The 14,525-nt window shown below is 38.8% G+C and overlaps 1 protein-coding gene across 3 annotated transcripts in view; it reads left to right on the forward strand.

Moving 5' to 3' along the window:
• Positions 1-13,259, forward strand: part of ap2a1 (adaptor related protein complex 2 subunit alpha 1) — a 36,318-nt gene extending 23,059 nt beyond the window's left edge. The window contains exons 13-22 of one of the 3 annotated variants that reach the window (XM_056453684.1): positions 876-1,009; positions 1,394-1,456; positions 1,832-1,903; positions 4,444-4,526; positions 4,787-4,875; positions 6,540-6,664; positions 6,748-6,864; positions 6,948-7,017; positions 10,750-10,884; positions 11,364-13,259. In XM_056453684.1, the coding sequence (XP_056309659.1) occupies positions 876-1,009; positions 1,394-1,456; positions 1,832-1,903; positions 4,444-4,526; positions 4,787-4,875; positions 6,540-6,664; positions 6,748-6,864; positions 6,948-7,017; positions 10,750-10,884; positions 11,364-11,441 (966 nt within the window). In that variant the 3' untranslated portion in view covers positions 11,442-13,259. The remainder of the gene's footprint in view (positions 1-875; positions 1,010-1,393; positions 1,457-1,831; positions 1,904-4,443; positions 4,527-4,786; positions 4,876-6,539; positions 6,665-6,747; positions 6,865-6,947; positions 7,018-10,749; positions 10,885-11,363) is intronic. The other 2 variants (XM_056453686.1, XM_056453687.1) reach the window with 2 other exon arrangements.
• The last annotated feature ends 1,266 nt before the right edge of the window (positions 13,260-14,525 follow it).

A 14,525-nucleotide genomic window follows, 5' to 3' on the forward strand; every position in this document is an offset into this window, starting at 1 on the left:
ATATATATATATATATATATATATATATATATATATTAATAAAAACACAAAATAAGATTTTTAAAGAATGTTGGAAACCTGGACTTCTCAATGGATGTCATGGCCATTGGTTTCCAACATTCTTCAAATTATTTTTATTTTGTGTTCAGCATCAAGAAGAAAGGTTTATTTTTGATTAATATTACATTATCAGTTTTAGTTGTGTAAATGAGTAAGTACAGACACCACTGGGGCAGGAACATAAAGTTTACATTATCCACAATCTTGACATGTTTTTCTTGAGTAGTCATTCTTATGACCTATTTTAGGGGTCTGCAGTAACATGTTTTGACCTGAGGGGTGCTGTATTGCGGTGCTGGAATGCAGCTAATTATTATTCAGTCAAATAATTGATCCCTGTCCAATGAATTGTCCCAGTAATCATTTAAGAAATAAATTATCAACCTAATTATTTGTTGTAGCCCAAACACTGTTTTTAAAAGAACTAAAGCTAAATATTTTTGCCACAATTTTCCCCTCGAGTTCTCCTTTCATCAGCCTTGTTCCTTGTGAACATGGTATTTTCTCTCAGACTGGCGCATCAGATTGGATCTGCCAATTTCAAGCAGCTTTTGCCATTTATCTTGCCAATATGCATCAGATGGTCAGTGCTCATACTGTGGGCTGATGCTAAAACGAATATGCGGCAAACTTCAGCTGCTGCACATGTTTGCATTGTACAAGGAAGTGAGTCAGCAAATACAGAACAATCCCTGAGAAAACAACCACCCACTGCACACATCCTGATTCAGATGCTTTCTAATGAGACCTTTAGCTCTTCGGCATCTGCTTATTAAACCCAACCCCAATGTCATGAACACTCTTGTCTCTTTCAGTCCACTCCGTCCCCGTCCGCCGATCTGCTGGGGCTCCGCACGGGTCCCCCAGTTAGTGCCGCCCCTCCCAGTGCAGGCAGCTTATTGGTTGATGTTTTCTCGGAGGCTGGTGTCAATGATGATGGCTTCCTGAGGTAAATAAGCATCTGGCTCATTAGGATCCTGTTTTGAGTCTTCTGTGCATTATTTCTTCAACTGAACTGTAAAGTACACTAATATTTTAACCTGTTCAGAGCTATATAAATATATATGTGTGTCCGTCAGGCTTTTTGCTCTTCTGTGGTTGCACTTTCTATTGCTTGTCGTTCTTGTCTTCCTCTTTGTCTGTTCTGTAATCTTGTGTCCTTTATCTTGCTCCGTATGTGACTGTCTTTCTCTTTTCTTGCTTCTTTTTTCTCTTTCTCTTTCCCTCCCATTTCCATCTCCCTCATTTTGGTGTGTGTGTGTGTGCGTGCACATGTTTGTGTGAATGTGTGTGTGCACGTCTGACGTCCTTGCTTTTCATTGGACGATGGCAGAGATCTGGAGCCCCCCACTGAAAGCTCTGACTCCCTATTGGCTGAGGGTCCTGGTGACTCTGAGTAAGGGGCCAGTGGTAGACTACAGTGGCAATATGTTATTGACAGTCAATAGTCACATTATGTTGTGTAAAGGTTGTGTTGTTTGTATCTGTGGTGTATTTTCTATTTGTCTGCTGTGTGGTGGTGATTTTGAATTGCTAACATTTTATTGGCTGCTGATGTAATGCCTGTACTAACGTCTGCCTTCTCTTTTTATCCCCTCTTTTTTGCCTTCCTACTTTGGCTTCACTCTCCTCTATTTACGTCTCACCACTTTCTAACCTCCTTGATCTCTTTTAACCATCTGTGCCTTTTAACACGTAACACTTCTCACCCATGTCTTCATCTTTCTGGGGCCTCTCTGTCTCTCTGCATCCTTCGCTTTCGGTCTCTCAGCTCTGCTCCTCCCTCTGCGGTCTCTGAAGATGCTGCTCCTCCTCTGCCTGAGTCAAACGAACTGCTCAACAAGTAAGAGCTCACTCGTCTACTTCACCCATCATCCAAAGACTTTCTCATATTGTGCCCCTCCTCTTCTCTACAAATTCAGCTAAAAAGTGATAGTAAATACATTTATTATTCTATAGAAGATTTCCACATTTTTATTATTAATATTTTATCTATTAGTATTTTTTTTAATTTGTATTATTTTTAAGTAAATATTAAAGGGAAAATGAAAATTTGCTGTTAATTTATTCACCCTCAGGCTATTCAAGATGTAGGTGATTGTTTCTTCAGTAGAAGATTTTTAGCTGAAATCGAGCTCATTGGTTATTCATAAAATGCTGTCAATATCTATCAGTAATAATCAATAGCTATCAGCATTTTTGAGTAGGGATGCAGCAATTTTATAGATTTTGGTTGTACGATTATAGTCAGAGGAATAATCTTGGTTTCACGGTTATCATGATTATCCATTCGTTAATTTCAAGACACTAGTTAAGAAAATCACATGAAAACTCCTTATATTTTAAAGTGTTGTTTATTGCTGATCAGTAACTAAATGATACAGCACAAAATAATAATAAAAACAAACAATAGTCCATTTCTCTGTGGACTTAAAAAAAAAAAAAAAAAAAAGGTGAAAAATTTTGGGGCATTTAAACATGCGTAATTTGCACTGAAAATAAATGACAGAACAATGAGTAAATAAAAATTAGAATAAAAAAAGTATTTGTCTTATGTAAATCTAAGCATCATATAAGTATTTCTCTTTTAAAGAGAACAAAGGCTGCAGAACCTCAGTCTGATTATTATTATTATGATTATTATTATTATTATTATTTGAGCTCGTTTGGTATTTTCATTTTGTATTTTTTTTTCCTCTTTGGATTAGGAATGTGTCTTTCCATACAAAGTATGAAGGTGAAGGGTCAGTTCTCGTTATGTGACTAATGGTGCGCTCGTACCATTCTTTCATTCATTCTTTAGGTGCGCCTGGAAATCGTGAGCGTGTCTTTCCGCATGCACATCATTCCCAATATGCACGCAAGAAAGAAAAAATGAACTTGTGTGCACAAAAGAGGGAACAGTGAACAGCGCTTGGTTAATAGCCTCAGCCATAGTTAATTTAGTGTGTGTGCATATTAGCCTCAGTGTACAACTTTAAGCCTCTGCTTGGAACTTTAAACTAACGCACAGTTGGCGTAACTTTTAGTTGCAGCAATTTTGTTCCGTCAGAAACCTTGAGAAGCCTTACGATTGATTAACTGTGAGGAATTAAAGCACGGTTAAGTGAAATCGGTTAATCGTTGCATCCCTACTTTTGACGGGAAGAAATATACAGGCAAAACATTGAGGTCTTATGAACCAATACAATTGGTGTGCGCAAGAACGTGAGCAGTATTTACCAGAATTTCACCTTTACAGTTGGCGTTGTGTGGGTTTATGACATCTGGTTCACAATGTGTTCATTTGCATAAAATCATGCATGATTCCAAACTCACGTTTAGATAACAATGAAGAGGGAGGACCCATCTGTGCTATTGTTAATCAAAATGATGCTCACTTCTGCTTATCCTGGATGTTGCAACATAAAAGCAATTATTTGTTTGCTGTGGCCAAAGTATTTAATTTAGAGTAAGTGGGCAAAATCTCAAATTCTCTAGTCCACATGTCAAATCCAGTTCCTGCAGGGCAGCAGCTCTGCACAGTTTAGTTCCAACCCTGCTTCAACACACTTACCTGGAGGTTTCCAACAAGCCTGAAGGACTCAATTAGTTTAATCAGGTGTGTTTAATTGTGGTTAAAGCTAAACTGTGCAGAGCTGCGGCCCTCCAGGAACTGGATTTGACACCTGTGGTCTAGTCCATTAAACCAGTCTGCTGGCACATTGTATACACTTATTTTTAGACTTGAGTTTGTGTATAGATGTGCTCTAGAATATTGTTCAAATTATTTCAAGATACTATAAAATTTGAGGAAATGAGGATAAATGTTGAAATGGACCCATATACGCTTCATGACTATATGTCAAAGCATGTGCATTAACCACTCAATTACAGCTTAAATAGCGATATTTATTTATTTATTTATTTTTTTTTTTGAGATGTATTGTGAGAAGACTTTTTTTGTGCTTTGGCTTCAGGTCATTGTCTTTTGTCTCTTTTTCAACACCCACTTCCCCTCTGTGTCTTAATCTGCGTTCACTGGCTCCCGGATGCTCATGTTCCCTTGAGGGAAATCATTCTTCCAGTGTTGATGATGTTTATGGCTTTACATGTCTGTTTTGGGGAATGCACATTTCCCTTAGCATGGAAGAAACTAACTGTATCTTTTACTAACACTATTAATTACCCATTTTACTAATAGTAATAAAATGTCCATATAGATCCCCACCCTCCACCCCCACAAAAAAAATTATGGTGAATTTGATTAACTTTCCCAGTGGGTAGCTCAAGTTTTGATGGTTCTGCCAACACATGAACACGTCATTACCAAAATCTGTAACATTGCTATTGCAGCTCTGCCTGTGTGCCTCACACACACATGCTCTTATCTCTTGCCCTCAGGTTTGTGTGCAAGAACAATGGAGTTCTGTTTGAGAATCAGCTGCTACAGATCGGCATAAAGTCTGAATATCGCCAGAACCTGGGTGAGTCACAGCATCTGCAAAACACTTAATTGCATCATCTGGAGGTGCAAATCATCTGACTTCTGGACTATGTCTTCAAGTTTATAGTGCTTTAACTTGTGTTTACAAGAGATCCTGGTGTCGGTGTACATGTGTTTGCAGCTCTTGCTTGTTTTATTACTCGCTAACCTGTTGTGTTTGATTTATATAGACTCAAAATGATGTTACACTTAATGTTTGACTTGATGCTCAAGATGCGTGTTTGTTGCCTCTCCACGCAGGGCGGATGTATCTATTCTATGGCAATAAGACATCGGTGCAGTTTGTAACTTTCACAACCACAGTCAGCTGCCCTGGAGAGCTGCAGTCTCATATCCTTCACACCTGTTCATGCAAGCACCTGTTCCTTCAGGCTCATAAACAAGAGGGCTTTTCACATTCCAAATGCTCAACCTTGGTTAACAGAATTCGGTTTTGCTTTCACTGTTTTACCGCTCATAATTTACCTGGGGTTACAATTTAATTTTGGGTTGTTTAAAGCTAAGGTTTCTCACTGTGCAATTCTAAACCTTGGGTTAACATTCACATTGCATATTTATAGTGTTAATGTCTCGAAGTATATTTACTAGAGGTATAATAATACTGTTCGGTACGCATTACAAACCAAACATTTGGGCAGAGTAGTTTGGAAAATAAATATTTAGAAAATGAAAGAGATTAAATGTGTGACATAAAATGTTCTCAGTACCACTGTGCTATACAAGGCAATCCAATGTGCGGTCTGACCTTCCCAGCCCCAAAAAGACACCACTCCAGTGGACAATATGGCTAGCAACATTAATGCAGTTTGCCAGAACATTCCATTAACACATATTTTTTTTAATAGATAGCATCATTTGCTGACTTACACATGAAGAATTTTTTTTTTCTTAAAATAACTTTAAAATAACAATAGCAAGCGGGCATGACAACTGTTTTATTTGATGGCAACTTGGCCAAATGTTCGTAATTCCTGGCTGTGCATGGAACCTCTGTCCCTATAGCTCGAGGGCATTTTCAACTGCAGGTGACTTTGTCACATCAAGAAAATGTGTGCTGTTAGTAAGTACTACACAGTGCTCAACATACACCCCAGTACACCCCATTTTATAATTATTAATTAATTATTTAAATTGTTTAATTAAATGTTTTTGTCCATTTCTCAGTGAATATAGGGCATATATTTTGGGTGCATTTAAACTAAACCGATTTATTAAACATTTATATTTACCAAAATAATATTTTAGTCACCAAACATATTTAGAAATGGAAAGATAATATATTTTAAATCATGTGAAAATGCAAAAATTAATTTTGTGTGTGTGTGTGTATGTATATATGATGGTGCACATGCATGCATACATACACGTCAACTATAGCTCTGTCTTAATAAATTTTTATATTGTAATGATCAATGAAATATATATTTTTATTGCACCGAACCATGACACCACTGTCGTATCAGACTGAACCATACATTTTGTGAACCATTCCACCCCTAATATTTACCAGCACACAAACACAATGATAACCAATCAGTTTATCAAAATAACCCATTTTATTGGTTTACATGAAAGTGAACAGGCTTCAAAATGATCAAGTTGTTTCCTGGCCATGTCAATGTATAAGCATCCATGTGTTCTATTTAGAGGGTTTAATTTGTTATACTAGTCGTATTTTAGAGAAGGTCTAAGATTTATTAAGCATCATGCTGTAACATCCAAACACTGCATCGTTTCACACTGCACATTTTTGGCATTGCAGTGCAGAGTTGACACAGCAAAAGCAGTGTTTCATACCGCTGTGTAAAAAAACTGGACTAATCCTGCTTCTAAATTACAAGCATGAAAAATTTCTGTACCCTGGGCTATAAGCAGGGTGTAGAACGATGATAGCCCATGCTTAAGTGTCTAATGTGATTTAAAACATGCTGTTTTTTTCATCTGTCATTATCAGTATATGCTAGGTTGTTGTTTTGCTCCTTGACTGAGCCCACAGCTCAATGTTCAGGCTAAACCAGTGGAACCGCTCATAGAAGGGGGTGCTCAGGTGCAACAGGTCATCAACATTGAGTGTCTGGGTGACTTCTGTGATGCACCGCTCCTCAACATCAAGTTCAGGTGACAGAAGGACTCGTTTAAATGGTTTCTGACTGTGAGGAAGCATTTACTCTAATATTAATGCTGCTGTTGTGCTGTCTCAGGTACGGCGGAGCTCTCCAGAACCTCTCGCTAAAGCTGCCCGTTACCATAAACAAGTTCTTCCAGCCCACAGAGATGGCATCACATGACTTCTTTCAGCGCTGGAAACAGCTTAGCCAGTAAGTGTGTGTACACATGAGGTAAATTACTGTTTACATCACAGTTTCTTGAACGAGGAACATGTTCAATTTCACCCTCACAGGCCTCAGCAAGAAGCACAGAAGATCTTCAAGGCCAGCCATGCCATGGACACTGAGGTGATCAAAGCTAAGGTGGGTTTACATATGCTCATATTAACTTTAAGAACAGACTAGCCTGTGTACTCTACACTGGCTGCTGGCTTTTCTTAACAGCAAGTGACAGTTTCAAACAGTAGTATGCAAAATTGTTTCTTTGATAGCTCGATCTGTGCTAATCTTCTCAGCCAACCCCTCAACATCACGCATGACAACAGCTTGTAAACCTTTATCTCCTTTAGTTCTAGCATTAAGATTATTGTGCACATGTAGACATGTATAAGGATCGTTACGCCCTGTGGCTCATAAGGACGTAACAAAAATGAGGGACACCCATAAGAAAGACAAAATTATATAGGATAATTTATTAAAGAAACGGAATATATGAAAAAATATGTAAATGTAGGAGTCAAGAGTCAGTGGTGTTTCAGATGTAGGTGTACGCATGAATATGTAATGTAGTTTAGCAATGTTGGATGAACATAATAATTAAATACAACAAAAGCAGGCCAAAGCAGGCGCCTCCTTAAAAAATACCAGGCATATGATTTTTAAAGGGTCCAGAGAAGTCAATGACAGGGGTTTCCTATGGCGATTAGACTAAGATGGAGCCAACCCTCAGTCCTAACTAGATGGACTCCACTATGTCGTCGGACATCACACTATTAACTTTAACGGGACAAATGGAAGCAAAACAGAACTTGTTGTTGATGCAGACTGATTTCAATCCAAAAACACCATACTAATGTGGTAACTTTTAAATGCAGATAGCGTCTTGCTTTGATTTTGTGGAACAGCCACACAGCATCATTGCATTTTTTTTAATCACTGGGGCTGTCCAACATTGCAGTCCCTCCACCTGTTGAATGTCAATCAGACTATTAACAGTATTAAAATGTAGTATTTACATGATACAGTGGTCCTTCGCTATAACGCGGTTCAATTTTTGTGACTTCTTTTTTTTTCGTGCAATTTGACATGCTTTTTTTCTACAGTGCATTGTGTTCTGCATCCTGATTAGCGCATTGTGTTCTGTGTCCTGATTGGCTGTAGATCATTGTCAATCAATCTCCTCCATGTCGTGTCTCCTGTACAGTAGAGAATGTGTTCAGCTCGCCAAATTTACAGGAATCTTTGATCGCTAGCAGTGTGACTCTGAAGTGCTGTACTGTATGTTTGCAAGTTTTCTCCCCCACAATGTTGACGAAACGTTCTGCACTATCAAAGGCACCTGCAGTAGCTCCTAAAAGGAAGATGCTAACCACAACGTTGAACTTCTGGACATGGTAAAGGAAGGTAGAAATTACGCAGCTGTAGGGCGCCGAAACGGAATAAATAAATGAGGATCAAATGGTTTTGATTTTTACTTTCATTCTATAATACTGGACTTAATTTTCTACGAAGGTTTGAACTTTGAGAGTTTTAAACGAGAGAAAGGTGTGAAAATCTAATACCTGTGTGAGAAAAGTGTATGGCGTGTGTAGTGAGGGGTTTTACAGCCCTAAAACATCTATAATTACTGTAAAAAAAAAAATAAATAAAGCTGACTGCTTCGCAGATTTGTTCTGTTGCGGGTTATTTTGTTAATGTAACTCCAACGATTAACGAGGGACCACTTTATATCACTAGGGTTTCCACGGAGTCTTAAAGTATCAAAAATTGATAAATCAATTTAGAGAAATTTAAAGCCCTTAAAGTAATAAAAAGTATTAAATGCTATTTTACAAGGTATTAAATTCAGCATAGTTATGCTTTACTGCAGTAAGTACTGCAGTAACCAATGAAACCCTGTTATTCCTGATGCTATAAAGGCACCACCTTGGGTCTGTTTCAGAAAGGAGGTTAAGTGAAAACTCTGAAATGAGAGAAACTCTGGGTTTTCCGTTTCAAAACGTCAGGTTTGTCAATCTCAAGAAAGCAGGGTAAGTCAAGCCTGTTTCTGAAAGAGAGGTAACTTTAACTCAGAGTTAGTTAACTCAGGAGCAGGTTTTATTCTCTAAACACGAAGTTTCTGTCTGTCTCCTTCCCTTTTTTTAAAGACGAAGCGGTATTTCTCACCTTAGCCTTACGTTTCCACTCACCTATTTTAAAGCTCATTTTGAATATGCGCATAAAAACGATTGATGAAACTTCATGATGCACTTAACTTTTGAAAAATACGCATTAAAAAAACATGCGCATAACTGAGTAGGATAAACTTTTTATTCGATAAGAAAAGATGCGCATAAACTGCGATGGAAACACTTTTACAAATTCCAGTATGTGCATTAAAAAAAGGTTTGTTATAAGAGATGATGATGATGAAAATGTGTGTGAATAGACAAGCAGGCTGAGCACACTGTAAAACATCTTAAATGTTGTTTTGATCATTCTAAAACGCCTTAACCGTTTCAGTATTAATGTATATTATTAATTACCTCTGGAGTGTGTCAAGAGCGTCTCTTCTCCGCGTCTCATGGCTTCAAATGCCCCCGCGTGTTCATTGTGTGTCAGCATTGTCTTCTGAGGCACAAGTACATTTATGAAATACAGAAAAGATTGACAGCTTCCTCTACAGCAGTAAAATCTTTTTTTACTGTTGATATTTGGCGCCAGATAATCAGGAAGTTCTCTTTGATTCATTGGATGGAAACGCTGCTTTATTCGCACATCTTTTGTGCGTTATTGCAGCTTTGCACATAAATTTAATGAATATTTTTGGATGGAAACATAGCTATTGCCTACATTTCAGTCACACATAGAACAAAGTCACGTACGAGAATGGCTTGTCCTTTTTTAAATAATAATTAGCTTAAATTCGCTGACCTTCGACATGTACTGTAACTAGATTAAAGGGATTATTACTCTCTCTCTAAAAGCTGTTGTTTAGTTCTGCTTGCGTTCTAAATGTCATATCAACCTCTATCACTTGATCAATAATAGAGGCAGACACACAAGTGCACTAAATCTATTAAAACTGATCAACGTGTATAAAAACAGTGGTAACGTGTGTAAAAAAATGTATGAGTCACACGTAACATTACTTATTATTATACTTAAATATTTAAATAATTTTAATGTAAAATTACGCATTAACTTGAGCAACTATGCTTTCCCACACTAACGGTCTCTGTTTGACTGATGCAGTGGTGTTGCTTTTTTAAATATATGGTCATATTTGCTATAACTTTGCATGAGCACATCAAGTTCATGGAGAAAGAAATGGTGATCTCTTTAGTCAGATGTTTCCATGGTCACTCGTAATATCTGCGCTCCATTGATAATGCCTTATAGTGGCGGTGTGCACGCTTAACTCTGAGTTGGTCTACTCAAAGTTGATTGACCCTACTCAGATGAGCTATTCTGAGTTTTTGATCAGTAAATCAACTCACAGTTCAAGTTTAAACTCCGAGTTGCTTGAGCCTCCTTACTGAAACAGGCCCCTGCTGGATTAACATTTTTATTCAGTATATAAATACGGTTTTAGTTTAGGATTCGTTTCTTGCAATCAGTATTTAGTAAATATACTGCAAGTTCAAATGTCAGCAATGTTACTGGTTGGAACCTGAAGTGGTGATGAGCTTTTAAAATGTATGCAAAGAGTCTTTTAAAAAAGGTCTTAAAAGGTATTCAATTTCAATCTCTGATTCCTGTATATACCCTGATCATGTTTTGATCTTTGTCATTGTCAGTTTATATTGTGACCTATTTATTTATGCGCAGTATTTAATAAAAATGGAATTGTTTTAATAATGGCATAAACACACTCTGCCCTTCTATATTCTGTAGTTACTGGGATTGGGCATGGCTCTCTTGGAAAACGTGGATCCGAACCCGGAGAACTTTGTGTGCGCAGGAGTGATCCAAACCAAGGCCCAGCAAGTGGGTTCCCTGCTAAGACTCGAGCCCAACGCACAAGCTCAGGTATGAAAATACATTGGTTTTATGCAAATATGCATCCATATTGCACAAACAAAAGGAAAGGGAAAAGAACACAGAAATGCAGTCTCTCAGTCCCTCCCTGCTGCTTTGGAGCACTGGTTTCTCTCCAAGTCAGTTTTATTGCATCTTACTGTTGTCTGTGTGTCTCTGTGCCTGCTGATGCAACTCAAGTCTGGGGAGCAGGTAACATATTCATCCTGCCACCCGTCACATCCCAAAACATCCTCCCTTTCTCCCTCTCTTGTGATTCACTCCATGTCTAATAGTAAAAACCCAGTTCATTTGGCGTGACAGCAGCGTCCTTCTCTTTGTATTTGTCGAGTTTCCTTTGTCCATTGTGCAAGTTTACATTTTAGTCAATAAGAATCAGACACTCATTTGGACAGCAGAGTTGAGCGTCTGTCTGCGCGATTGATTTGTCTCCTTTTTGTGTGTGTGTTGTGCGTTTCTCTCTCTCCCAGATGTACCGGTTGACTCTACGCAGCAGTAAGGACACAGTCTCCAAGCGTCTTTGTGAGCTGCTGGCGGAACAGTTCTAGAAAGCGAGCCGAGACTAGAACCGACACCCAGACCAGACCAGCGTTCCACCTGAGAGACCCCAAAATTAAAGATTCTACAAAAAGCATTCATGCATAAGGGAAAAAGTAGCTGTCAGCCTCTGGCAGCCATATTACTGTCCTTCTGATAATGATTATTATTACTGTTATTATCATCAGCGCTGCCCTTCTTGTTTTTATCGGTGTTTACCTGTGTGTGTGTGAGAGTGATGGAACGAAAGACAAGGTGTGCGAGTGTTTGTTTTTTTTCGTACAGGTGTGAAAGAGTCATGGTGATTGTTCCGTTCTCCGTCCTGCCTGTTCAACGATCAACTCCTGTGCTTGTGTTGACAGCTGGTGTGTGTGTGTGTGTGTGTATATTGTGGGTTAAGGGAGAAAAGTCCAGCAAAAAGATGGAAGTGGCGCAAGTCTTCCCCCTCTCCTGTTTTATCCATGCAAAAACTGCACATTCGCTGTTTCTTTGGAACATTCCTTGTAAGAGCATTCGGCAGGACAAGAAAAAACACAATCTCAATACACTAACGCAATGGCACTTGTCTAAAAGAGGCCAGAATCACTAACCCCTCATCGCTTTATCTCTCGCTTTACTGAAATCGGAGCCATCGGTGTACATAGAAAAAAGAAAATTCCACATGCATTTCCAATTTAGCGCACCGTACGACGTAGAAATGGCCAGTGCACTTTAAGAGGCTTTGAGAGGAAAGGCTTTTATAGTCCCAATCCCCTTTTTCCTGTTCTTGTCCTATGTATTCAGTACTCGTCCTGACCCCCATATCTGACAATGTTATTATTGAGAAGAAAAAAAACAAATCTCTATATATAAATATATATAAACCATGTAAATGATTACCCTTCATGGTTGCATTTGTATGTCTCTTTCTTGTTTTTGATAGTGGTATAATGTCAGTGTGTTTGTATGCTTTCTTAAATGGTCTAATGTTTTTGCTCTTGTTTTGGACATTCCATTCTGTACTACGAGTGAATGGGCATAACGTTTCAGGTTAGTCGTACAGTGTTAACGGAGCAGGGGAGGAAAGAATCAGAAAGCTGAGGCGAGGATGGGTCCGGTGGTGTGTGAGTTTCTGCACATGAAGAGTGCAACTGCTGTGGACCTTCATGTAAATGTCGTTTCTTTTTTTTTGTTTTTGTAAAATTGTTAAAAAATACATCTGGAGGAGGTCGACAACGTCTGTCGCTCTTCCAGCACAGTTATTGACTGAAATGAATAGTAGATAGTGGTTACCTCATTACTAAATCCTCACACACACACTCTATTAACTTTTCGAGTGGCGACTGGCCACAGCTGGAGACCCATACTTTTTTCTTTCGCAGCGATAAAACCTGGGAAAGCACTTAGTTTTGTGACATGCACACATTCTTAGGCTGGGAGGAGGACAGGGGCTTAAAGGGGAGCACTGGACCAAAGCAGCTGCCAACTGTCAATCACATACAGGGATCATTAGGGTTTTGGTCAGCAAGTGTGTGGCGTTAATCTGTCTGATCCATGTGGAGAAAAAAAAATGATGGAATTTCTGCGACATTGTCGTTATTAGTTGAGCTGGGGGTCTCGCTTCCCTTGATGCTGAGATGCAGTACTGGGGACTTCGTCATTGTAGTTGAATAGAGTCACAGTCATGGCGTGTGTGTGTGTTTCTGTGTGTGCGTGTGCGCGTGTCTATGCAGTATCCGCTAGCTAATGCAGCCCCGGTGTATCGCTGTTCAACCTGTCAGATACCTGTGTTAGATTAAATTTACTCTGTACTGAATAATGTGAAAGTAAAATTATGCCATATACTCGAACCAGGTGTTTTCCTTTTGTGTGTCTGTCTGTCTGTCTGTGTGTGTGTGTAGGTTGGAGTTAGGGATGAGTACTGAGATCAGGTGAGCTGACAGCTCTGTTTAAAGTACATGCACAAAATAGATGGCCATGCTTCACTTCGTGTTTATGCATCTGACAGTACTCTAATGGTAAGTAGAACACAAAGCAGCATTATTAGCTTTGTGAAGTTTATTTCTAAACTAATTTCGAGAGGATCACATGCTTATGATTGTTCACAGCTGGTCCCTCAACAGCTCACAATTGATTCTCCAATTAGGTGATTCTTAACCCACTATAAATAACCTGTTTTTTTTTTTAATCTCTATCTTTGTCTTGAAGAATCCCCGACCATAACTCCCCCTCCTTTCCAGATGGCTGACACGGCGGCCCAGTGATTAGCACGGTTGCCTCACAGCAAGAATGTCTTCGGTTAAAGTCCCTACTAAACCAGTTCACATTTCTGTGCAGAGTTTGCTCGTTCCCCCTGTGCTCGCTAGGTTTGCCTCAGGTTCTCTGGTTTCCTCCCACAGTCCAAAAAAACACGCAACCTAAGTAAATTGAACATGCCAAATTGATACCATAGCCAAGCTCTTAGCAAGAGTACACCTCTCCTTAGCCATCCTATATCTGTCATTAGCCAGAAATAAGCTGGGGGGAGTTCATCGAGATCTACCTGAGCTCAAACTCCCCTCTCGCACTGCAAACGGAAGGGAGCCTATGGCTCGAGGATCTCATGAGCTCAGGGCTTTCTACCAGGACAGCATGCCAAACAAGCTTTATTATCAATCATCAGCTAAGTGTGAACTCTTGAAATAATAAAAGAATTAGACCTTCCACAATTTAAAAACTTTAATTATAGCACAGTATGGTTTGTTTGGTTTAAACTTTGTCTGTTCCGCTTGGCACAGAAAGGAAATTTGCCTTTAACGCTGGTAACGTATGTAAATCAATCACATAATAGCAACGCTCATCAAGACAAGAGAAATTGAAAATGTAAAAACAGCCCCATATCATTGTTATGTACATATTTGGTTCACAAAATTCATGGCATTAAATGTTAAATATTTTGTCCTTTTTTTCTGGGTACAAATGCCTATACAAACTTAAGACAGGATGGATGAACTACAGATTATCTGAGCGTACAGGGATACGTTGTCATTGGGTTTTGAAATAAACTCTAGCACATATTTATTTGTCTTAAATTCAGTTAAATTTGATACATTTTTCAGAAATCAATATTTAATTTT

The sequence above is a fragment of the Danio aesculapii genome, chromosome 3, assembly GCF_903798145.1.
Source record: "Danio aesculapii chromosome 3, fDanAes4.1, whole genome shotgun sequence".
NCBI classification, from domain to species: Eukaryota; Metazoa; Chordata; class Actinopteri; order Cypriniformes; family Danionidae; genus Danio; species Danio aesculapii.